This window comes from Oryza sativa, chromosome 4 (assembly GCF_034140825.1).
Source record: "Oryza sativa Japonica Group chromosome 4, ASM3414082v1".
Classification (NCBI taxonomy): Eukaryota; Viridiplantae; Streptophyta; class Magnoliopsida; order Poales; family Poaceae; genus Oryza; species Oryza sativa.
This window is the reverse complement of record NC_089038.1, coordinates 28,766,763-28,792,580: the sequence shown is the minus strand read 5'-3', so window position 1 is coordinate 28,792,580 and position 25,818 is coordinate 28,766,763. Positions and strand designations below refer to the sequence as shown.

The 25,818-nt window shown below is 41.3% G+C and overlaps 3 protein-coding genes and 1 long non-coding RNA gene across 20 annotated transcripts; 2 read left to right on the top strand and 2 right to left on the bottom strand.

Moving 5' to 3' along the window:
• Positions 1 to 1,591: 1,591 nt before the first annotated feature.
• Positions 1,592 to 8,382, bottom strand: LOC9266233 (uncharacterized). 13 transcript variants are annotated; one of them, XR_010740913.1, is made up of 8 exons: positions 7,274 to 8,382; positions 6,702 to 7,048; positions 6,514 to 6,610; positions 6,352 to 6,417; positions 6,052 to 6,273; positions 2,496 to 2,548; positions 2,012 to 2,232; positions 1,592 to 1,927 (listed from the first exon to the last, which is right to left on the bottom strand). XR_010740913.1 is itself a non-coding variant. In XM_066309873.1 (8 exons), exons 6-8 carry the CDS (start codon positions 6,117 to 6,119, stop codon positions 1,914 to 1,916), a joined length of 303 nt encoding a protein of 100 aa, XP_066165970.1. In that variant the 5' UTR covers positions 6,120 to 6,273; positions 6,352 to 6,417; positions 6,514 to 6,610; positions 6,702 to 6,777; positions 6,857 to 7,048; positions 7,274 to 8,382; the 3' UTR covers positions 1,592 to 1,913. The 13 variants fall into 13 exon arrangements, 3 of the variants coding, with proteins under 3 accessions (XP_066165970.1, XP_066165969.1, XP_066165971.1); XR_010740912.1 differs by having other exon boundaries at positions 2,496 to 2,628; positions 6,702 to 6,777; XR_001545041.3 differs by having other exon boundaries at positions 6,702 to 6,777.
• Positions 8,383 to 10,942: 2,560 nt separating this feature from the next.
• Positions 10,943 to 13,632, top strand: LOC4336672 (protein RKD5). 4 transcript variants are annotated; one of them, XM_015778675.3, is made up of 5 exons: positions 10,943 to 11,199; positions 11,346 to 11,622; positions 11,799 to 11,998; positions 12,850 to 13,073; positions 13,185 to 13,632. In XM_015778675.3, exons 1-5 carry the CDS (start codon positions 11,130 to 11,132, stop codon positions 13,431 to 13,433), a joined length of 1,020 nt encoding a protein of 339 aa, XP_015634161.1. In that variant the 5' UTR covers positions 10,943 to 11,129; the 3' UTR covers positions 13,434 to 13,632. The 4 variants fall into 4 exon arrangements, with proteins under 4 accessions (XP_015634161.1, XP_066166009.1, XP_066166008.1 ...); XM_066309912.1 differs by having other exon boundaries at positions 11,346 to 11,670; positions 13,236 to 13,632; XM_066309911.1 differs by having other exon boundaries at positions 11,346 to 11,670.
• Positions 13,633 to 21,067: 7,435 nt separating this feature from the next.
• LOC9268653 (probable serine/threonine-protein kinase PIX13) lies at positions 21,068 to 24,208 on the top strand. Of its 2 annotated transcripts, none has more exons than XM_015778893.3 (6): positions 21,068 to 21,293; positions 21,375 to 21,820; positions 22,401 to 22,536; positions 23,042 to 23,184; positions 23,334 to 23,457; positions 23,554 to 24,208. In XM_015778893.3, exons 1-6 carry the CDS (start codon positions 21,209 to 21,211, stop codon positions 24,015 to 24,017), a joined length of 1,398 nt encoding a protein of 465 aa, XP_015634379.1. In that variant the 5' UTR covers positions 21,068 to 21,208; the 3' UTR covers positions 24,018 to 24,208. The 2 variants fall into 2 exon arrangements, with proteins under 2 accessions (XP_015634379.1, XP_015634378.1); XM_015778892.3 differs by having other exon boundaries at positions 21,372 to 21,820.
• Positions 22,923 to 23,905, bottom strand: LOC136355920 (uncharacterized). The gene is made up of 2 exons (XR_010740504.1): positions 23,559 to 23,905; positions 22,923 to 23,268 (listed from the first exon to the last, which is right to left on the bottom strand). It is a non-coding gene; the product is annotated as an uncharacterized lncRNA (long non-coding RNA).
• Positions 24,209 to 25,818: the final 1,610 nt, after the last annotated feature.

Genomic DNA, 25,818 nt, shown 5'->3' with positions numbered 1-25,818 from the left:
AAAACATGAGAAGAAAATTTTAAGGTCAATATAGGAATACGAATATAGGAATATAATTTAGAATAGAAGTAACTGAAATTCGAAATTAAAAATTAAAGAATATTGAAAGATGAGTTTAGAGTCCACATAGAAATACAATTAGAAATAAAAAATTTATAAATAAAAATAAATAATATTGGAAGAAGAGCATAGAGTCTATATAGAAATACAATTTACAGAAAATTGAGAATTTTAAAAAAGAAATATTAAAAGACGAGTCTAGAGTCCATATAGGAATATATATAATTTACAAATAACTAAAATTTGATATTAAAAATAATTAATAACTAACATGTATATAAAATATAATATAAATAGTACACATTAGTAGTTTTGTAAAGTTATTGCAAAATTTAAAATTATGTAGTCATTTAAATATATTTGAATAATATAATGAGAAAACATACGTGCTATTATATGAGAGAAAATATAACGATACTAGCCGCGCAATCTGCGTGGGCCACCATGCTAGTTAAGGATTGATTGGGTGGGTGGATTGAGAATAAAACGCCGATGCTTACAACAGGTCATGTCTATATAATTAGAGATTAACTGGATAGGTGAATCGAAGATAAAACGCATGTTATATTGGATTGGTTGGGTGAATCAAGGTTACGCACACACGAGAGAGAGAGCACGAGCACATAAGGAGGAGGATGGAAGAAATACTCCCTCCATCCTATACTGTTAATATCCAATATTTGACCGTTCATTTTATTTGAATTTTTTTATGATTAATATGATTATTATTAGATGATAAAATATAAATAATAATTTATGTGTGACTATCTATCTATCTTTATCTATCTATCTATCTATTATATACTAAAAGTCCATTGACCTTTCTACAAACGCTCCCAAGCTACCACGTGGCCTCCTACAAACTCTCATAAGCCGCCACATGGCGTTCTAATAAATTAGGAAAAAAAAAGGTGGACCCACTAATTAATTTTGCCAATTAAATCTCCATCTAAAAGAAAAAAAATCTGGTATCCCCACCACCGTACGCACGCATGTACACGTACTCCTTTCCCCTCCACACCCTCCGAACTCTCCCCTATTCTCCTATTTTTTTTAGCTAACTTCTCCTATTTTATAGCCAACACTTAATATATAAAAATGATAATAATCGATTATCTAAATCTACATAATTCTCAAGTTACATATTTTTTCTCATTTTTTCAACTGGTGTGTTATTTATCAATTAAATACCAAATTCAAGATCTATATTACCCATATTTTGTTATTTAAAAATTAAAAATTAGATCACTCTATCTAATTATTGAGTTTTTATGACTAGTTAGGTGCCCGTGCGTTGCAACGGAAAAAAATAATACGTTAATTTCAAATCACACTGGCTTATTTAAATCATATTTCACTGTTTTACAAATACTAATAGTAAGCCACCCCAATATAAAGAGACCGTATAAAATATATCCAGATCGTACGAGTTTAGGTAAAAAGGAAGCGGATAAGTGCAATATTCATTTCTCATGGGTGATTTACGTACAAAAAAAAAAAGATAGCATGGAGGACCATGGCATATGCAGAATAGAGCAGAGAAAAGGTTGTATCTTTATTCAGTTGTACATGCATCATCTCACAATCTTGAGTTAAATTTGCTCTGTGCTTGAATAGATGACTGGCAATGGCACAGTAAGATTGTGCCCGATCAATCTGCTTGGATAGTTCTACATCTGCATTTGCTAAAATCTGATTCTACATCTGCATTTGTTAAATCTGATTCTACTTCCGCTTCAGACTAACAGGTCATGAATATTCGCCTAATATAGTTTCTTTGTCTGATCAAGTTCAAGAAAATCACTTGACATTTCATTTAATTAACAGCTCATCGAGAACAGCCTGAAGACACGTCAAAAATCCCCAACTGCATGTTGTACACCAAAGTCAGGTGTGAACATAAGTTTGAAGCCAAAACAAAATGGATACAATTCAGGTTTCAGTTGAGCACCTGCGCTGCGATCAACACATCCTACCTCTGCACCATTGCCGATGCTACGTCCTTCCCTGAGCACTCTGCGCAGAGCATGCCGTCGTCGCTCGCGCCCTCTCCCCTGAGCACTCTGCGCAGAGCATGCCATCGTCGCCCATGCCCTTCTCTGCAGAGTGGGGAGGGCGGAGCATGGGGCAGAGCGGGTGGAGGGAATCGGCACCCCTCCTATTCTTTTATTCCTGCATCAAGTGAAACACATTTATCGTCTTGATAAGTAGAAATGAGCAGGATTTTACAATAGGTCAATATCTGAAATAGCATTATATGTCTTTCTTGGTAATGGCATGTAGAAGATAGGCTCATCAATAATTTTGAATTTGTATTTTCTGTACTATTATTATCTAAAAAAATTCTTTACTATTGGTCATCAACACATAAAGCAAAAACTTAAAGTCTGAAGGCTGAAGCTGCGTGATATAAATATACTTATAACGAATATTACCATGATCTGATAATTGTTGAGACATGACTCATGATAATTCTCCTTTTCTTTCTCTGCAACTCAGAAATAGAGTAATTTATATATTTCGAATATATGCAGCCCATTGGATGTGTTAAGCTGTAGAACCTTAGATCTGCAATTTCCATTTGCATTTGGAAGGTGTAACATCCAGAGATGGTCTACTTTACAAGGAAAACACAATTGTAGTGCAAGAAAGAGTCAAAATCCACAGTGCCCAACTATACATGTTCAAGCTTACAGGAGAATCTAGTTTTCCCAAATCGATCTTAAACCTAATAACAAACTGCAGCCATGTCATATCGGACCAACATCAGCGAGCTTAATACCATAAATTAACTAATTTCTTTCAGTGGCGGCATAGAATTTGACATTTTTATTGGCCTCTAGTGAGTCTATGCGTAAGCCGCCATAGTTCTTGGCCAAAAAATAGTTATATGCAGCCAGTACATAGTGACCAAAAACACATAATCCATTGTGCATAATAGTACCACAACCTGCTATATATATATATATATATATATATATATATATATATATATATATATATATATATATATATATATATATATATATATATATATATATATATATATATATATATATAGCTCAATAGAAGCAACTCCGAAAGACATAGAAGAATTTAAGATGCATATAGAAGAACTGTTGAAACTAGGAGCCATAAGAGAAAGCAGAAGTCCACATAGGTCTGCAGCGTTCATAGTAAGAAATCATGCAGAAGAAGTTAGAGGTAAATCTATAAATCATAGTAAGAAAGCGTGGTGGAACCTCCCCCAAACTCGACAACTTAAAAGTACATAATCTTGAGTCTGAAGAAAGAATTAATGAATATGAGCTTAGTGAGAATATAGACAACTATTAAAGGAAGAAATACTTAAAGAAGGAATTAAAGGAAGAAATACTTAAAGAATTTGTTTAATTCTATTTCTAATCCATTTCTTGTTTTAATTCTTTAAGTATTTCTTCCTTTAATTCCTTCTTTTGGCTTAAATTTATATGAATTTGGTGGGAACATTCTGAGCTTGTTGTCATCTCCAAATGTGAAGCATTCAATTCCGCTGTAATTCATTGATCTTTTCATACCTGCAATTCAGGTAAACGAGAAAGCATGTCAGGCAAATTATTATCTTTCCCCTTAATATGTTCAAATATAACTTTATAGCCGTTTCCTGTTATAATATCTTCAAATAAAACCCATCTTCTAGTTGAGCTTTTCTTGCTATTTAGCTGATTATAGTACCTACAAATGGCTTCACAATCGGTTCTAACCGTGAATTCTTTAAATCCTAAGTGGCATTGATTGCATTGATTATTGCCATGATCTCTCTATCTGTATTATTGACAGTTTTTAATTTATAACTTCCAGAAGCATATCTACATATTTTTTCTTCTGATTTAGCGGAAAATTTAGTAGGTCTTTGCTTTAATATAGCACCCCAACCGTGTTGTGATGCATCAGTTTCAATGATAAAGTAACTTTCTTCTAATGGTAATTCTAGAAGTTTTAATTCTTTCACCCTCTCTTTTATTAATCTTACTAATTTAATGTCTTCAGAATTAAAATATCTCTGACCATTTTTTCTTAATTTAGCATATAACGGTCCTGCTAACTTTGCTAAATTATTGATGTGATTTCTAGCATAATTTACAAGTCCTAAGAATTGCTGTAATTTCTTTTTATCATTCATAGCATCAGGGAATTGTAAAATTTTCTTAGCAATATGTTCTTGCAAATGAATTTTGCCCTCTCCTATTTCATGTCCAAGGAAGTTAATTTTTTCTTTGCATATTTCCATTTTCTTTTTGGATAATATTAACCCATTTTGTTCCACCTTTCTAAAAAATATTTCAAGATGAGCAATATGTTCTTTGTAAGTCCTTGAGAAGACTAACAGGTCATCTATGTAGACTAATATGAATTCTTGGTTTTCGTTAAATATATTCTGTATTTTCCTTTGGAAAATTGCTGGTGCATTTTTTAATCCTAATGGCATAACAAGCCATTCATAATGTCCTTGAGGACATGTAAATGCAGTCCATTCTATAGATTCTTCTGCCATCTTTACTTGCCAGAATCCAGCTTTCAAGTCAAATTTTGAGAAATATTTACTACCTTGTATTCTATTAATCCATTCTTGCTTATTTGGGATATTATAGGCATCTTCTATAGTATTATCATTTAGTCTTTTATAATTTATGACCATCCTAGATTTACCTCTAACTTCTTCTGCATGATTTCTTACTATGAACGCTGCAGACCTATGTGGACTTCTGCTTTCTCTTATGGCTCCTAGTTTCAACAGTTCTTCTATATGCATCTTAAATTCTTCTATGTCTTTCGGAGTTGCTTCTATTGGGCTAGTCTTAATAATATACTCTGGGTTTATTATATTAATTTTGCACTCAATAGCATTTTTTTCCCAATATTTCATAGGAATTTCTCCTATAATTTGGATATCTTCTAATCTTTGAATAATTTTTTCTATATCCCTTTTAGACTTAATATCCCTATACCAATTTGGTGCAAATGCTTATAGTCCTATGCACTCTATATTGGAATTTGATATATAATAGTTGTCTATATTCTCACTAAGCTCATATTCATTAATTCTTTCTTCAGACTCAAGATTATGTACTTCTAAGTTGTCGAGTTTGGGGGAGGTTCCACCACGCTTTCGTACCTCTGAGATATATGGAACATTATTTTGATATGGGATAAAAGTAATTCCTTGCTCATGTATTACTGTGGTTTGTACTGATTGTTGAAGGAACCTTAGGCCAATTATCATGTCATCATTAATCATTGACAAATCTCTTATTGTAATCTCATCTATTATATATATATATATATATATATATATATATATATATATATATATATATATATATATATATATATATATATATATATATATATATATATATATATATATATATATATATATATATATATATATATATATATATATATATATATATATATATATATATATATATATATATATATATATATATATATATATATATATATATAACAAATCCTATATATATATTATTAATACATGTTTGGTAGATCAAAAGCAATCAAAAAATGTAGAATTCAGATAATGGGCGTGGAGTTGCGTGGGTTCAGAGATGGGCGTGGAGGTGGACCAGCGATCGACGATGTATCTACAATATATGAAATACTCTATTTGTATCAACAATAGATATGTGCACTAATTCATGAAAAATATTTTAAATATGTTTTGACATATTATTGCATTGTTTAATCACCAAAGACTTCCAGAGATTAAAGGTACTTGAAATCAACAGATCAGGAGCCAGGTTTGTGGATTCCTCATTCACCTCAAGCTTTGATGTCAATATTTTTTTTCGAAGATCTGATCTTTCCCGCAATATACTCATGTGAGAATCTCGATTGAAGAATCGAACACACGCCCAACGATTTTGCAATTTCCTCCCTATATTTCTATTTGCATTTGGGATTTGTGGAGAAGAGGGACCAAAAACTGACCTGTATCTGTGGTCGGCGTAGTAGGGGAGGTTGGAGAGCAGCGTCTCATTGACATCAAACATCCGCATGCTGCGCCGTCACTCGTAGCCCGTGCTAGGCGGTCGCCTCCCGTGCAACGACCTCAACGTTGGAACAGTAGGCCAGGTCGGTGAGGAACTCCCGCATGTAGCCGGCGCACTCCTCAGACACGGACTTCCATGTCGCTGGGTTGTTTTCCTCCCCCTGTGTAACGGATTAATTTTCATATCCTAGCGGTAAAAATATTCAAAAGTTTTCGATAAATGATATAAAATTTCTCACTTTAGATTTTGCCTGCGTTTGTTCAAGCTCCTTTGCATGGATCTTCTCTTCAGATTTTTGGTACAACTGAAAACAAGACAGCACTAAACCTGGTCAGCATAAGAGGGAAAAAAATGTAAATGAACATATGGATTAGCGCAATGCATTTTGGGTATAATATACCTTCTTCCTCTTCTCAGCACGCTCCTGCAACCTGAAACTAAAACCAGTGGCAGCAGCATTCTAGTGTTGAGCCACTGCTCAGGGAGTATTAGTACTCCTGCAAGTATAAATGAGCATGTTTAATTTCTTATTAACAATAACACAGGAGATAAAAAGGAGCAACTATGAAGAAAATAAGAATGCTTTACGATGTGGTGGAGTGCACATCATCCTCCATTCTCTGGCAGAATCTGTTGCAAAGCATTCGTGGTGTTCTCGTTTGACCTGATATGAAAGATCAACCATTTCAGGCCACGCAAACACCAAACAGCGCCATTATGAACTATCAGCGGAGCGGCAATACCATTTTCTTTTTGGCAAGCATCACAACTTGGATGCACATTAATTGTGTTGTGCTAACTAAACAACAACTGAAATTGCAATCCAGAAGAAAGAAAAGGACGGCCAAAATTGGTTGGTGACAGATTGACACTCGCTCTTGGGCTTCAGAAGAAGCATCATATTGAGGTGTGCCCAGTGATCCAGATTTAACAGGCTATATCACATCACAGAAATCTGTAATTAATTTTTACTAAATTGCAACTAAAAATTGACAAAATTGTAACTTGTAGAATATCATTGAACTTGATGTCTAGATTATGTTCGGGATCAGGATGAAACAACAAAACAAAAAGGGAGCACACAAATCCGTATTATTTCCATGCCAAATTCCGAAATTGGCTTCAAAAAATCAAGGAAAAGGAATAAATTGGTAGGTCACCATCGATGTCGTAGGAGATTCAGGATCAGCGATGTTGATAGACGCTGAGATAGCCTCGTCGCCTCCTATTTACCCTCATCATGGTTGGGGAGGATGGCCGACATTGGTTGGTATGGCCTAGATGCCGCCTAGGTCAGTTCGTCCTGGGAGCAGCGGTGGCGGCGACGGGGAAGCGGCATGGCGAGGAGGAGGAGGACGGGATGGGCAACGGCTGGGAAGCGGGGGGCGCTGGGATGGAGGCGTAAATGGGGAGGCGGCGCGGTGGATGCGAGCGCAGCAGCGACTGAGGGATGGTGGGCGGCGATGGGGTCTCGCTGGACTCCGGTGGAGATGTGGTGGGAGGATCGTGGAACGAGTCATGCGCGTGGATGGTGAACCGTGTGATCTGCAGGTGGATCCTGGAAGAGATGTGAGCCGTCACAGCCCTCCTCATAACCCGAACAGAAGCTAGACATCAAGACAATGACGGCGACGAGGACCTCGACCTCGCCCATCCAGATATGCGCCTTGGCAGGAGCTCGCCACCTCGACCGCCCACCACCGTGGACCTCGCCTCCTCGACCGCTGCCACCCTCGATCTGCTCCATCCACAGCTTCCCGCAACAAGCAACCGCGGCGTCGCCTAAGAGCGATTCACGGCGGTGACGACGCAGTGGCGCGGTGGCGGCGCGACGGTAGCCAGGGGCGACTCACCTCCCCACACTGCCGTCGCTCCCGCCCCTCAGATCCGACATCGACGCGGTGGGGGAGGACGGCGATGGCGGCGCTGGGTCGGCGACGTGGTGGGGGAGGACGGCGATGGCGGCGTGGTGGGGGAGCGACGCGGTGGGGGAGCGACGGCGATGGCGGCGCTGGGGTCGGCGGCGTGGTGGGCGAGGACGGCGATGGGCGACGCGGTGGAGGAGGCCGGCGATGGCGGCGCTGGGGTCGACGGCGTGGTGGGGGAGCGACGCGGTGGGGGAGCGACGGCGATGGCGGCGCTGTGTCGGCGACGCGGTGGGGGAGGACGGGGATGGGCGACGGCGGTGGATGCGATGGATGCGGCCGCGGCGGTGGATGCGATGGATGCGGCCGCTATCCCCCGATGCGTGAGGATGAGCCGAGGAGTTGGGTGCGGATCGTTGCGCCGTTGGATTTAGCTCATACTCCACGTGTCTGTCAGGGTCACCACGGAATTTTAAAGTAGTAGAGATTCTGTCAGTTAAAAAACAGAGGAGGTGAGGAGCGAGAAGGACAAATAGATACGTACGTACATGCATGGTGCATGTCTCATGTACGTTTCACGCCTTTTTATTTTTTAAAGATAATTCTAACTATATAAAATAATGGGTCTCTCATCTTTTAAGTTAAAATCGATAGTTAGACTTATTTTAGATTTTTTATGATTTTATCTGATTTATTATACTGTCACATGATGGTTACTAGCGCTTGTAGAATCACACGTGAAATGTATATGCTTGGCGCTCTAATAAATTAGAGAAATCCTAGAAAATCAGAGAAAAAAACATTCAACCATCAATTTTCACTTAAATTGGTTGACCCGTTATTTTAAATCGTTGGATTAGATCTATTAAAACTCCCACGTTGCTAATCTCCATCCAAAAAGAATAACGTATGTACGTATAGTTTGTACGATCGTCTCACTTTATGGAAAAAAAAAACTTAATCACATGCGTCATATACTATGGAGAAAAACGATAAATCAAAAAATATATCAATAGTAAAATCAAAGAAATACTAATCAAAGAAAAAAACATCAAACCGGCCGTCCGACACTTATGTGTTGTCAATAGCCTTTAAACTACAATTTTACTAAAAATAATACTACACAGAAATAAGTAGGGGGCAAAAATTATAACTATTTTTTTCACCTCCTCCTTTCTGTCCCTCTCCGTCCTTCAATGTAGGGTATAGTATTTACTATGCTATCGTAAATATTGCAAGGGTATACTTATGGTTGAGTTAAGGTGGCATCGGTGAAAGGCTACTGTAGGCAATGCATATAAAGGGACATACTAACTAATAGAATCATTTGTGGGTGTGCCAATAGTGAATTAAGTGTTAAATGATGCTATAGGCTGGTCTTTTGGGGTACGGCTACGTCGATGTGGGACTGATGTTTCAGGGCATTACATAAGAAAGCTTTGGCAGTTATAGTCGATTTTATCCGTTAAATAGACATTCATGTCTATTTTTAACGTTGTTATTGTATTATTCGATTGAAGTGGTATGTTTAGACTATTTATACATAGATGTGGAAATAAGTGATGAACATGTACTAATAATGTATAATTTATTTTAGTGGTATTAATGTCGTTTTATTAAAAATGCACATAGCTTTTGAAGCAAGAACAATAGAGGAGTTTATATATGACCACGACAAAGGAATTTTTATTTAAATATAAGAGATATTCTTATTCTTATTATATTTAGTAGTATATTAAAATCTACCATCTATTTTACGGTAAATATATATTTTTTTATTGTCAGATAATTTACATTTCCTTAATTACAGTGTATATAGTGATGTATGATTTATTTTACCATTCTTTTTCTTGAACAACAAATATTCTCTGGCTTATATCCCACCCTTATAGTGTTTGCAATACAGCCCTACGATACATACCCGCGCGAATGCGCGGGCTACCTTGTTTTTTTTAAAAAAAATTATAAAATTTTCAAATAAGACGAACGATCAAACATTGGACACGTATACTCATGGCTACACTTACTCCCTCCGTCAAAAAAAAAGATTTATATTCTAGTATAACGAATATAGACAGATGTATGTTCCAATTCGTTATATTAGAATGTGTCATATTTGATATTAAATTGGTTTTTTATTGGATGAAGAAAGTATTTTGAAACAGAGGGTAGTAGTATAGATATATACCGGATACGCCGCCTGTGCAGCCGTCCCGGTGTAGTGGCGTCACTGCCACAAGACTGGCCAGCCCGTTGGCTAGCCGCGAGTTTTGCTGCTCTCACGAAAAGACGAGAGCAATAGGCGGCTTTGCTGCACAGCGCTCGCCGGTGCATGAGAAGTGTAGAAGCTGTGAAAGCAAGAGGACAAACCACCCCAACTAACTCCATGCTCCTCCTTTCTCTCGCTGTGGCAGCGAAGCTCTGAGCTACCCTCTCCCTCTCTCTCTCTCCTCATCACGCTACCTGACCATTCAGCGTAGCGCCATCTGGACGCTGCCCCCGGGTTCTCTCTCGCGCGTCGCGTGCCTCGTCTCATGCGCTGTATGCTCTGCTCTGCCTCTTCTCGTCTCGTTTATCCGGTGACTCTAGTCTCTTGTGTGATACGGACCAAATAGGGAGAAGGCACGGTGTTCTTGGCTGCCTTTTTTCTCCTCGAATTACGAAAGGTCCTCTGATTTATGCACGGTCTAGCTACATCTACATGGTTCCTGCTCCTTTTGATCGGTTTTGCCCTGGCGTGCCAGCAACCGAGAAGATGACCAGGAAAGCTCCAGGTAATCAACGCGAATGCTTTGCTTGTGATTCAATGATGCACAAAAGAAGAACACAATTAAGTTAGCAAGTACTGAAGGATACAGATTTACACATGGGGATAAGCATTTATGAGCCGCTGTAAGCCACCCCAAAAAGGCAGAAAATTGCAGCTTGTTATTACTGCTATCTTGTTGAAAAGAAGAAGCATTTGTCGAAGCTTCCAAAAACGCAAATGGCAAATGCCAAAGCAGTAGTACAGCTAGCTGAGCCTTGAGTAGTGAGAGGTGAAACAGGCAAGGCGACACGCCAAGCTCATCACCCTCCTCTTTGTCGCAGCTTTACCTCAATAGCAAGTCCCACAGCTAACCAATCCTTCTCCGCGCCCGCTTCTTCTTCCATGGACGCCGCCGCCGCCGCCGTCTCCACCCTCTCCGCGCTCGCCGTCTTCGCGAGCACCCTCGACCACGGTGGCTCGCCATGGCTCTCTTTTCTTCTTGATTAGTTGATTTCCTCATCGGCTTCTTCTTCTTCTTCTTCTTCTTCTTCTTCTTCTTCTTCTTCCCGGCCGTCGCGTGACGTAGAACGGGTTCTTTCTTGCGTCGATGCATTGCAGGCGCCGTGAGGAGCGTGCACGGGTACAAGGTCTACGGGAGGGGAGGGAGGCGGAGGTGGGAGAGGTGGGTGGAGAGGGAGTTCGTCCTCACCCCGGCGTCGTGCCGCGAGGTCCCGGCCCCCGTCGCGCCGCCACGGATACTGCCGGCGGAGTGGCGCGGCCGGCCGGCGTACCGCGAGGGGCAGGTGGTGGCGGCGGGAGCCTGGCGCTGCATTCTGGCCTTCGATTCCGCCGCCGCGCCGCCGCGCACGCCGCCGCCCGTGCTCTCCCCCTTCCTGTACGGTGATCGCATCGCATATAAACAACGAACCGATTCCGACGCACGGTCGTTGCACGATTTTGATTGCCTCCACAACTGCTTCAGTTTGCAATCTACTCCTATCATCCTATCACTGAGATCAAGTGTTGAAAGCTTCGGTTTTGTTTTCTCTTCTTCTGTTTTTGACTTTTCAGGAATCCGAGGTTGATGTGTGTGCCTTCCCTGTACAACGACCTGGAAAAGGTGTTTCGGTTTCAGAATGTAGAGAAGATCCCCAAGCTCATGCAGTGTGATTCGGAGGAGAAACTGAGCAGTTGGGATGCACGGGATAAAAGTTCTGATGAGGTTCATGCATCAGAGTCTGATTCTGATGATGATCTCCAATCTGGTGAAGGTGATTGATCCCCTCCACTGGAATCTGTTGGTAACTGTAAATTTGGTTAGCAATGCATTCTCTCTGTTTCTCAGTGGGGGTTGCTACTGATCAGCTGGTACAACATCTTATTCTACTTTGATTCTCCCTAGTAAAGAAAATTGGTGGTGGAAAAATAGAGAAATGCTTCAGATTTTCATTCTAGTTTGTAGCAGCCAAACTTTATGGTCGAGGAAAGGGGCAGGTAGAGTGAAACTGGCATATCCTTAAGACGGTTTGGCATTGCTGTTTGGTTGCAGGAATGTTGATTAGATTCCCAGGAATCATGGAGTAATCCTAACTAATTTCCATGTTTGGTAAAACCACCTGGAAATGTAAATCAGGAAAATAGGATTCGGTGTAAACAAGATCCAAGTAATGCGTGGCATTAGGATTCCTTTTTAAACATGTGTCTACCCTGGATTACCCACTGGACGGAATCTTGTTGAACTTTGTTGACACGTGCGCTCCCAATAATGCCGCATTCGTTACTACCTGATTCCCATGGTTAAGGGCAAATGTCTAAGGGAAATTATTTCCCACCCCTCTTTAAATCTTAACCATTCATTCTTCCTCATCCATTTAATCCTAACCCTTCATTCATTTCCCAATCCCAATTCCACCCCTCATTTCCCATTATCCAAACACACCCTAAGATTACCATCCATCTCAATTTCCTGTAACCAAACATCCAAAATTGTATTGCTCATTTCAAAATTTTAAAAAGTATATATACCTTTCAGAGGTTTGAGATTTCATATTGTTTGGATTGTTTCGTGCTTCCTTTCTATTTACTTGAAAGGTTACAATTAATCTCTATGGGATAAATGCAGAAGAAAAGCCAACAGTTCAGAAGCAGCGGAGAGCTAACAAGAAGCATATAGCCAGCATTACTCTAGTTGACATAGCTCAGTACTTCCATCTCCCAATCAGAGAAGCATCAAGGACTCTGAAGATCGGAGTCAGCATACTGAAGAGGAAATGCCGGCAATATAACATACCCCGCTGGCCTCACCGGAAGATCAAGTCCCTTGATTCCCTCATTCAAGATCTTGAGGTAAATCTGGCAGCACCCTCCATGTATAATTCAGTTCTTCACCTACGAAATTGTTTTTACTACTAGACATTGATGCAGTTCTGACACCAACACATCACATATTTCCTACAGTATGTGATTGATGATGGTGATGATCATGATGACACGGGAGATGATGTGCAGCAGGAGAAGCACAAGCAGACGGCAGAGGAGAAGCAGGAGGCGATCATGGCGCTCACAAGGCGGAAGCAGATGCTGGAGACCGAGAAAGAGACCATCCAGCAGATTCCTGCCATGGACCTGAAGGTAGAAACCAAGCAGTTCAGGGAAGATGTTTTCAAGAGGAGATACAGAGCAAAAAAAGATTTAGCCAACGATTAGCTTTGCTCTCTCTCTCTCATGTGTAGCAATGTAGCATGTAGGAAAATCATTAGACAGTAGGAACTGGTGGCCGGTGCGTATCAAAACTGGTCAACTGTATCCGGTTAACTTTACCTGGTGGGAACAGATTATAAGTGAACATTGTTTACCGCCAGCTTCTCAACGTCAACGGGGTGATGTTGGTGGTTGTTTTGTTTCAGTTTTTCTATGACTACGTCGTTATTCATCTGTCCACATCTGTCCACGAATATAAATGTTTTAAACGTTTAAAATTTATCTATAAATATTAGAATTCCTAGAGTCCTATTGCCGGATCAATCATCTCTGATTTAAATTTTAAGTGAATTGCACTTTAGGACACCTTTTGTTACCTACATTTCACTTTGGATCACCATCTATCAAATCTTTTTACTCTGGGCTAGGTTATTTCTTTACCTTTGTTGCGTGAGCTGCATGTAAATAGGGAATATCATCAGCATGAGAGTGCCAATGTGCTTGATTCTGTTGTGCTCACAAAGAGAGTTTGGGTGGTCCAAAATACAAAAATGATAAAAATACCTAGTTCATGAAAAAAAATGGATATATGGTGGTCCAAAGTGAACTAGGGTAATAAAAAAGTGACTCAAAGTGTAATTCACTCTTTAAATTTTGATTTCAATCTTATCCCGAAATCATCCTTATTTAATAATAGAGCACCAAAGTATTTTCTTCTCAATATATAAATAACTATATTTGTAAACGGATGGAGTATCACACATGATAAACTTATGACAAACATAACTATGTATGTTTTGCCCAGGTGGATTGAATCCTCCACGCCTCCACCATGCCAACTTCGATACTCCAAACACCCCCAGCATGCCAACTAATTTATGTTGCTTATATTAAATAATTTAAACATTATAAGGCGTCGGATAGACCTGCCGGGGTTTCAAAACCCAAAAAAAGAAAGAAAAAAAAAGAAAAGGACGCTGGCTAGACCTACTACCAAACGGTCATTGCAGGCCGAAAGGAGTTTTATTTTAGAAAAAAAAAGAGTAAATTGACTTGTATAATCAACTTTTCATCCTAGAGCTCAAATGTCACACATACATCGATAGTATAGTACTCCTCTAATTCATATTATAAGATATTTTATTTTTTTCTAAACGGATTAACTTTAACTAAGTTTATAAACAAATACATTAATATTTTTAACACAAAATAACTATTAGTTTTAATAAAAATAATTTAGTATTATAGATGTTGCTATGTTTTTTTATTAAATATAGTCAATCCTGGAAAAGTTAACATGTAAAAAAAGTCAAAACCGTTTTATGATGTGTATCCGAAGGAGCCAGCAGTAGTGAAGTGCGAGTACGAAAAAGATAGAGGCAAGTAAAACGACACGACCCAAAAAGAAAAAAAACAAACACACGACAATTATGAGCACGAGGCTGATCAAATAAGCAGGATACTCTGAATGACAAAAACGACGGATTCACCGGGCATAAATCACCTGTTTCATTAGAGTAAGAATAATAGTCAACTATAAATTTATATGGAAAAAAAAAGATGAGAAGCGTTGGCTCTTATGAAAAGCTAGATATATATACATGCTCCAAGATACTTACATTGAATTTATAATGAGAGAAAAAGAAAAGAACCAACCTATTATACTATATTTGTTTAAAATAATTGTAATTCTAAGGTTTGAGAAGAAAGACTAGTGGTTAAGGGTAGAATAGAAAGAAATTTAAATAAGAAGTGATTGATGGGATAATTAATATTCTATTGTGATAATTATTTTTGGAAATTTAAATTCTAGAAATATAATTATTATGGAATGGAGTTAGTATATTAGCTTTAGTATAAGAAAAAGGTAGTTATCTATATCACTCCGTATTAATTAAAACTTGCACTTAATATACGCCCAGGCCCAGCCGGCTGCAAGTCTGCAACACAAACAACCCGTGTCCGTGTATACGTGTAGTCCGCTGTCCGCGTGATGTTATTGTTACCAGTTGAACCGCGTATAGAGATCGCGTCAGCGTGCGCGGGGAATATATTAATCAACCTGAAGACCTCCATCGTAAGTGAAAAAATCAACGTTAAGACGATTTTAATACTCCAAACAGGCGTGGTTATGTTCGTTTCATGCGGTTGAGAACCCAACTCCCTGTATGAAAAACGGAACAGTCCATTAATATGTGATTAATTAAGTATTTACTATTTTTTAAAAAAATAGATTAATTGATTTTTTAAGCAACTTTCGTATAAAAACTTTTTACAAAAATGTACCGTTTAGCAGTTTTAAAAACGTGCGCGTGGAAAACGGGAAAGAGAAGTTGGGAACCTGCCCAAACGAACAGAGCCTAAACAAACGAGAGTTGATTAATTAGCGCCGTAAAAGTGTGAAATGGTGGTACCATTAAAGGTCGCCGGCCGTGTCAACGCTTTTAATAAGTTACTAATTAATAACTTGAGATTGATTAAGTGCTAATAGCAAGTTTAATAGTATAGCCAACTACTAGCTCCAAATTATTTATAATCAATTTAATAGTTAATTCATACAATAGTTATCTATAAACATATACTACACCAGTAATATCTGGTCCCACCTATCATACATATTATGTTTATGTCTAGTTTGTGCTATAGTTGGCTATAAATTTATAACATGTTATTCTTATCTCTTCTTATTTATCTCCTATCTACTACCAGGAGATGGCAATCTGCATCAGATATTGAGGTCTTTGACCAAAGTCACCAAACTAGCCAAACATGACAGATCGACTAAAAGTATTACCTTTTTCTTTTTTATCTCGATCCATCAAAGCCGTAAACTTTTCACGAAATCCAATCGGCCGGAATGAGGTTAAAGCTCAAACCTGTGCAGCAAAAGTGCAAAAGCACTCGTAATTTGTTAACGTTACTTAGTAGTGGGGGTAGGCTTTCATCCGGGGATGCTTATAGGGTGTGTTTGGATAGAGGGATATGGGTGGATAGGACATGGCCGTCTATTTTTTGTGGGTGTTTGGTTGCTGGGCAGGGGTGGGATGGGGCGGCCTGAGAAGGAATATTCCCCCAGATGCTGGATAGAGGGATCCGGCCGATTTGTCCGGATCTAGCCGCCCAAGCGCCCGGGCAAGCTGGGCGAGCGAGGGAGGCGGTCCCGTGACTCGCGTCACCCCGGGCGCTGGCGCGGGACGGCGGGATGCGGGCGCGGCGGCTGGCGCTGGCGCGGCGACGAGAGAGGAGGCAAGCCGGCGACGACGACGACGGTGCGGGCGGCGATAGCCGCGTCGGCGGGAGGCGGCGGCTGGCGGGAGGAGGCGGCCAGCGGGAGTAGGCGGCCGCCGGCGGGGGAGGCGCGAGCTCGGAGACGCCTGCCGGTGACGACAACGACGCGGACCCGACGACGACGACGGTGCAGACCCGACGACGACGACGATGCGGACCCGACTACGACGACGGTACGGGCGCCGAGAGCGCGTCGGCGGGAGGCGGCGGCGCCTGCGGCCGGCGGGACAAGGCGAGCTCGGCAACGAGAGAGGAGGCGAGCCGGCGACGACCGGATCTGGGGAGCGCCAGTGAGAGAGGGCGAGCGGCGGTGGCCGGGGAGAGAGGAGGTGAGGCGGCGGCGGCGGGAGAGAGAGGAAGCGCGGCGGCGGGGTTGCTGGCGAAGACCTTCGGCGAGGGGCGGCCGGCGATTCCGAGAAGGATTTTTTTCCTTTTTTTTTCCTTCCCTTTTATTTCTTTCTGCTTTTTTATTTCTATTTAGATTTTTTTAGTAGATTGATATTTTTTGGGTGAGAATTTGGAGGGTTATACTCACCGGGTGATTGCAACCACTCATCTATCCCACTCCCCCAACCAAATAAAAAAATGGATCACCATATCCACTTTCATCCCTACAACCAAATAAAAAACTGGATCGTCATATTCACTCCACCAAAAAAAAACTGGATCATCATATCCAGCAAAATATGAATCACCATATCCCATCCAACCTTCCGAGAACCAAACACACCCTTAGCTGTGATGTGCGAATGACCTTTAGGAGGTTCTTGACCCACGGTGTGTTCGTTTGAGACTTGCCACGGGAGGTACGTCAAAATATGTTCAGACTAGGTAATTTGAGACTTGCCATATCGGGGTCAACGGGTCTGAGAGCGAAGAAATTACTTGTTTAAAGAGTAAAATAATTTTACGGAAATTTTATAGGGGATTGAGCTATGGAGTACTAATTCATGTAAAATTCATATAAACCTAGGGGATTACCCCTATGCAATTTTTGGTGATGCTAGATTTTGAGATAGAATTAGATTCATCATACAGTTCACAAATTTTATTTCTAAAGATACAATAGTATTTTTTCACACAAATATATTTTAAATGTAGCATTTGATTTCATATACAGCTTATGTTAATATAGATTTAACTGTATTCATGTATAGGACTATATCGATCAATCTACACTATTAGATTTTAAGTATAGAATTAATTTCATATACAACTTGTACTTTCCATTTTAAACAGAAATGGATTTCATGTATACTATATACAACTAGCATGGTGGCCCGCGCAGATTGCGCAGCTAGCATCATTATATTTTCTCTCATATAATAGCATATAGTATGTTTTTTTCTTTATATTATTCAAATATATTAAAACGACAGCAAAATTTTAAATTTTGTAATAACTTTACAAAACTACTAATCTGTAAAATTCATATTGTATTTTATATACGTGTTAGTTATTAATTATTTTTAATATCAAATTTTAGTTATTTGTAAATTATATATATTAACTCGTTTTTTAATATTTCTTTTTTTTAATTCCGAATTTTCTGTAAATTGTATTTCTATATAGACTATATGCTCTTCTTCCAATATTATTTATTTTTATTTTTGAATTTTTATTATTTTTAATTGTATTTCTATGTGGACTCTAAACTAATTTTTAATTTCGAATTTCGGTTACTTCTAAATTGCATTCCTTTATTGACTTTGAACTCTTTTTCCCATGTTTTTATTAATTTCGAATTTTAGTTATTTGTAAATTATATTTTTATACGAACTCTAAACTCTACTTTTATTTTTTTTATGTTTATTCCAAATTTTAGTTAGTTTTAAATTCCTATATGGACTCTATACCCTACTTCTAATATTCCTTATTTTTTAATTCCCGAATTTCTATTTTTTTCTTAATTGTATTTCTACATAGAATCTATACTCTACTTCTAATATTCCTTATTTTTAATTCCAAATTTGTATTATTTTCTAATTGTATTTCTATATGGACTCTATACTCTAATTCTAATATTCCTTATTTTTAATTACCAATTTCAGTTATATCCTAATTGTATTTCTATATGGACTCTATGCTCTACTTCTAATATTCATTATTTTTAATTCTGAATTTCAGTTATTTCCTAATTGTATTTCTATATGAACTCTAGTCTACTCTTCTAATATTCCTTATTTTTTAATTCCGAATTTCAACTATTTCTAAATTGTATTTCTATATGGACTCTGTCTTTTCTTTTTCTCCGATTAATGTGAGAATTTCTAGGTCATGAGAGCGAACATGGAGGCTCTTTTTTCTATTCCTTTAATAATATAATAGATTGTATATATCGATCAACACTACTACAGGAGATGCTTTTCCAAGACGGATGGAACCAGTCGACTAGAGCTAGATGCCTGTAAGGAGGGCACCGCAACCACACGTAAAAATGGATTTTCGCATACGGGAACGTTACAACGCCTGACTGCAAAAGGATTTTTGTGAAAAAATAAAAATTCTAAAAAATTATTCTAGAAACCCTAGCCCAATCCCAACAAAAATCCACCGCCGTCACGGACCGCCAACATCATTGTAGCTGTAACTGACCTCCTCGACATCAGAACCACAGTTCCAATCTCCATGTCGCCGACTCTAGCATCACTGACATTGTCGACTCCGGATTCGCCATCCCGACCTTTCCAAGGCCATCCTGAGCTTGCCGCCATTGGATCCGTCACTCACATGCATGGCTATCGTTGACCGAAGTCGCTGCCAACAGCCCGCCGCGCGCCTCCTCCTCCACCGCTTGAAGCGGATGCTGCCGGGAACGGGGGGAAGCGAGGAAAAGGAAGATGGCATCGGGAGAGAGGGAGGGGAGGGTAAAATGAGACTTAGTCTTGTTCGACCAGTATGGAGGTGAGTACTTATATTTTGTCCCTATTTTCTGAAACGGGTCTCTAATAGCACAGCATGTAACTTTTTTTAATATAGTGCAATTTATATACCATTATAATTTGTCATTGACGCGATATAATGCTATAATCTTTTCTTCTTTTAGTGATGTATGAATTTTTAGGCCTCAACATGAACATAGTGTCTTATTTAATTTCAAGCTATATTAATAGATAGATGTATACCTTCTAAAGGAGCTCTTAAGTAAGAATATTCAGTTTGTTCAACGAGATGTTTGATGCCTTCCAACACATTTGTTTGTCAAGTAGAGGTGAATTCTTCCGTGTCTGTCTGTAAACCGACATGTCACCTGTCGAAGATCACTTTAATTTCTACCCCCGAATTGGCTACAAAAGCCGAAACGACAAGTTGGATGGATGCTTGGATAGATCATAAATGGATGGCTGAAGGGGAGCAAACTAGCAAAGATCAGGCTTAGAGCATTAGACCCGCCCAAAATAGGACAGGTCTTTCTTAGTCCTCGGGGACTATTCCAAACGGTGAAGCACACTGCCTCCATTATTTTGTATACAGTTTCCAATTCACGTGTTTGGATACCGACATACAATTTCATATTCGCGTGTTTTATCATTACATTTTCACCATATATTTATAGAAGTCATTAAAAAGTATAACTTTATGAAAGAGTTTTTCATATCAAATCTTCTAATATTTTTGCATCTATTGATAATTTAAAATTTTGAGATTTGGCTGTAAACATTATAGGAGGGAGTAGTTTCTATACTAAAGTGTACTTAGCATGTACTATCTGTTACATTATTAACATAATGGGAGCACAATGGGCTTGATTACAATAGAATATCATTCAATATAGCTATATATAAAATACAATTGTATTTTCGAAACAAAATCAAGAGTTGTGCATGAAATTGAATGAACTGTACTCTTCGTGAAAACTACTCGAGAAAATCTACTGTTTTTTTAGTGAATTCTCAAAATTTAAACGATTGGATTCAGGTCCAAAATACTTATTAAGGGTGTGTTTTTTTTCCAAAGGAATGGAACCATTCCATTCAGCGGCATATCTCCCACACTTCTATGGGTGTAATTTTCTCAAAAACTTTGTATATATGAATTTATTAAAAAAAACTGTTTTCAAGGCCATTTTGATCTTCCCCGCAAAAAAAAAAGGCCATTTTGATCTTTGTAATAACTCAATAACTTATAAAAAAAATCATTATTCAGCCATTCAGCTATTTAGAAAAAAAAAAACAAAAGGACAAGTATTGAGTTGACCCTGGAGCTAGTACTAGTCCCCAAAGCCCCAGAACGACAGCGCCATCGGATCGGAAAGGTCTCCATACCGCGTAAGCCTCGGTATCCGCGCGTCGGCGCGGCAAGACAAGCGGCGATGCTTTATACAAGTATAGAAAAGCCCGGGATGCCGAGTCGAGAAGCGCTCTAGCTGCTACTGAATGACAAGAAAGAAAATCAATTAGCGTCTCGCGTATTACTCGCCTAGTTTCAGTAGGCAGCGAGGTGGCGATCGAACAATCTACTCGATTCGATCGAGCTTCGCTCCCAGCTCTCCCATGGGGAACTGCTTCGGCTCCGAGGAGGCCGAAGCTGCTGCGACCGTGAGGGCACCAGCTCAAGGCCACCATGGACGCCGGCAAGGTACGTATTCAAATGCTTGTGGCATTTCTTTTTCCCTTGGTTCTTAAACAGATTCTGATCAAATTTCGAACCTCGCAGCAGAAGCAGCAGCTCCAGCAAATAGGCGTAGTCCCATCATGGCACCGCCCAAAGCGCTTGCCTCCATGAGCAGCGCCGCCGGGCATCACTCCGGGATGAGGTCGAGCTCGTCCATGAGCAGCATCACCACCAGAAGCAGCAGCAGCAGCAGCAACCTGCCCCTGGGAGCAGCCGGCGGCGCGGACGTCGGCGTCGCCGGGGCGCTCTACCCGGAGCCGGAGGGGAGGATCCTGGAGGTCCCCAACCTCCGAATCTTCACGTTCGCGGAGCTCAGGGCGGCGACGAGGAACTTCAAGCCGGACAGCGTCCTCGGCGAGGGCGGGTTCGGGCGGGTGTACAAGGGGTGGGTCGACGAGAGGACGATGAGCCCCGCGCGCAGCGGCACCGGCATGGTCATCGCCGTCAAGAAGCTCAACCCCGAGAGCGTGCAGGGCCTGCAAGAATGGCAGGTAAATTCGTTCGTTCACAGCTCGCCATCTGCAGCGCTGACCGATCGCGGTGTTAACGTCAACTTGTTTTAGACAGCACGAAAACGGATAAACAGTATCATAATCACACGCATGATTCAAGCTGATCCGGAAATGATCCTTAAAGAAATCGGTAGAAAGGCATCAATGATTGTAGCCGCGGTTTAAGCTTTGCACTGGATTATTCCACCTCCAAACCATACCGTGTGCTTCTTCTTCTTCTTCTTTTTTTCCTAGAGAAACCATGCCGCGTGTTCACGTGGCCGGCCAGGCAGTCATCCGCAGTTCTGAAATGTTCATATACTATGAAGCTACTTGACCACTTCCTTTCTCGCTGCGCATACTATAAACTGGAGTAGTTGCACGCGCCATGCTGTGAACTACGCTGTTCTGTGTGTGTGCGCGCGCGCGCGCGTGTGGCGATTTTACTTTTTTTTTGTTTCTACGCGCCGCCTCAAAGCTGCGGGACGGCGCGTCGTGATCGGCACGTTGGCTGCTGCATGTCTGCGTTTGGGGCTCGTGCTTGCTGAGCTAATTAACCTGGTGACGTTTCTCTTTGCAGTCTGAGATAAACTTCCTGGGGAGGCTGTCGCATCCCAACTTGGTGAGGCTGATCGGGTACTGCGTGGAGGACAGGGAGCTGCTGCTCGTGTACGAGTTCATGGCCAAGGGCAGCTTGGAGAATCACCTCTTCAGGAGTGAGTTTAATTTGCTTCTCCTTCTTCTTCTGTCCTGTCACGGTAGATGGTTCTTTGTTCTTGTCTTTCCGGTATGTTTCTTTGCCAGCTACGAGCTTAATTGAACCCGTTGACCTTAGGTCAGATTTTGGTTCTCTTGGTCGACAGCGATGCTGGATTGGTTTATGATTGATGTGGTCTCATATCGTCGCGAAAATAGGTTTGCCCCCTATACAGCCAACGAAAATAGGTTCTGAGTTGCGTAGCACAGTGGCTATGTGGGTCTGACCAGAATATTCAGATTTCTGGGTCAATTTGTCAATAGCGTTCTCACTCTCCCTGCTCAACATGGCCGTGTCAATTTCTACGGGCCAAACAGGCTAGCATGTTGCAGGGCTTTATTGGGCCGAAATTTATCGGTATAAAACCGTAAGATTATAAACTAGAAGTGTATAAAACCGTAGTTTTCCGTAAGATTATTGTGACAGCAAAGTGAACTAACACCGAGCATATTGCTTGCAAGCAGAAGGCAGCGCCTACCAGCCGATCTCGTGGAACCTCTGTCTCCGCATCGCCATCGGCGCCGCCCGCGGCCTCGCGTTCCTGCACTCGTCGGAGAGGCAGATCATCTACCGCGACTTCAAGGCCTCCAACATCCTCCTCGACACGGTACGTAGTACTCCTACTACGTATGTACGCGCAAAAATTAAAACCGCCATGGCTGCCACGCACGTGGTACACGCGAAGCTGCACCTGCACGTAGGAGTAATCATTAACGCCAAGCTCAACTCGTTCTCCTCCCTCCTGTACATGGGCAGCACTACAACGCCAAGCTCTCCGACTTCGGGCTCGCCAAGAACGGCCCCACCGCCGGCGAGAGCCACGTCACCACCCGCGTCATGGGCACCTACGGCTACGCCGCGCCGGAGTACGTCGCCACAGGTAAATCACGCACGAACACGACAGCTAATGTTGTGCTAATTTCACGTGACAAATGTAACCGGAGAGGAATCGTGTATCAATCAATTTATTATGCAGGGCACCTGTACGTGAAGAGCGACGTGTACGGGTTCGGCGTGGTGCTGCTGGAGATGCTGACGGGGATGCGGGCGCTGGACACGGGGAGGCCGGCGCCGCAGCACAGCCTCGTGGAGTGGGCCAAGCCGTACCTGGCGGACCGGCGGAAGCTGGCGCGGCTGGTGGACCCGCGCCTGGAGGGGCAGTACCCGTCCAGGGCGGCGCAGCAGGCGGCCCAGCTCACGCTGCGCTGCCTCTCCGGGGACCCCAGGAGCCGGCCCTCCATGGCCGAGGTCGTCCAGGCCCTCGTGGAGATCGAGCGGATCAGGTCGCGTCCCAAGGCCGCGTCGTCGCGGGAGGACGCGTCGCCTCGGGTCCCGACGCGGAGTGGTGGGCACGGGCACCACCATCACCACCACTCGTCGCGGCCGAGGTCTGGATCGGACGGCGCGCGGAGCGGATACCCTTCTCCTCGAGTGAGATAGCCCCGTCGAGGCCCCAACATACGCTGGGTTTGGACTTTCGGCCCAAATTATCTCCGTACGTTTGCAGATTGCGGTTGGCCCAAAAGTTGGTGGCCTAACTGCTAGGGGGGGTCAGTAAGGTGCTTTGTCTAAACCTTCTGAAACAAAGAAGTGGAATGTGATGTTTCCATGAATCGAGAACTTCTTGTGGATGAGATTGTGGGGGATGAGTACAGTATACGAGATATTAGGACTATAGGAGTAGTGACAAAATTTTAGAAATGTCATTGTCGACTTTTTTGAGCTTAAAGTAGTCTTGAATGTGAACAGAAGCTGCTTTTAGCACTGAGAAATGGGCAACATATCCTATGCACACAGGCCCTCACGTGTACACACGTGCACAACAACTAAAAAATGTCACCAAAAAATCTAGAAAAAATCATACACATACTTTCAATTGTATTACACCTAAGGTTAAAATCTCAACGTCAAATTCATTATATTTTAGCCGTAACAAAAAAAAAACAAAAAATCTGACAGTTTTAAGGTTGCAATTTTGTCAGAATTTTATATTTTTTTGTTATTCTCTATGTAGAATGAATTTAAAGATGCGACTTTGCACGTAGATGTAATACTATTGAAAGTACATGTATGAATTTTCCTAGAATTTTTTGTGATAATTTTTAGTTGGTGTACACGGTGTGTACACGCGAGGGCCTGTGTGCATAGGATACGCTCCCCTGAGAAAAGAAGTAGCAATTACTAGGCCTTTTGAGCTGGAGATGGATTCTAACTTTATTGTATGTCAATTAAATAATTATAGAAAGTTTTTTAAAAAAGTAATAAGATATATTGATATAATATATCACTCCAGAAACACGCAATATTAGATACAATTTTTTATAAATTGTAACAAAAATAGCAAATTACTTACATATTACATTATTACTATGAATTTATCTTGTTAAATTGTCTTAAAAAATTATTACTTATTTAGTTGACATGTAAGAAATGAGTGGATATCATATCTAGGTGATTAAAAGTGTTTCACCTTATGAGCTTTGTGAGTCTCAACATGCGTATAGACATATCTAGGATTCATAGCTACAGTTAGGTTTATATGTCCCGAGAAAGCGAGCATATAGCAAAGGTCGGAGCCCATATGCCTGTCTATCGCGTTCCTCGTCCTACCATTCGTGTTCTTCGGTGATATTGTCCAGCTCTGGACATTCCCGAGTTCACACTTCACACCCCCCATCTCCCAGTTTCTCCTTATTTGGGATACGGTGCTTCACGTGCAGCTCTCGTCGGGTGTCGAGGATCGTCTCGTTTGGCACTGGACGTCTGACCAGCGCTACTCAGCACGTTCGGCATACCAAGCATTTTTCTATGGCCAGCATTCTTTTGCATGTGCTGATCTTCTCTGGCATGCAAAGGGTCCTGCTAAATGCAGGTTCTTTCTTTGGTTTGCTTTCCAGCAGTGCTGTTGGACAGCTAATATCCTTCAGAAGCATGGTATCGATAGTCACTTGGTCTGCCCCTTCTGCGTCCAGGATCTTGAGACAGCGAATCACATCCTCCTCGACTGTGTGTTTGCTCGACAGGTCTGGCTCCGCGTGCTTTCGCCTCCTGGGTGGGCTGCCCTCTCTCCCCCCGCGGTAGCTGGTTCCAGGACTGGTGGTCGTCCTCCAGGGCCTGCTTACCTGAGCATCTCCGCGACGGTTTCGACTCCCTGGTGCTGCTAGTTTCTTGGCAGTTGTGGAAGGAGCGGAACGCTAGGGTTTTTGACTCCGCGCTCTCTTCTGTCTCAGTAGTTTTGGAG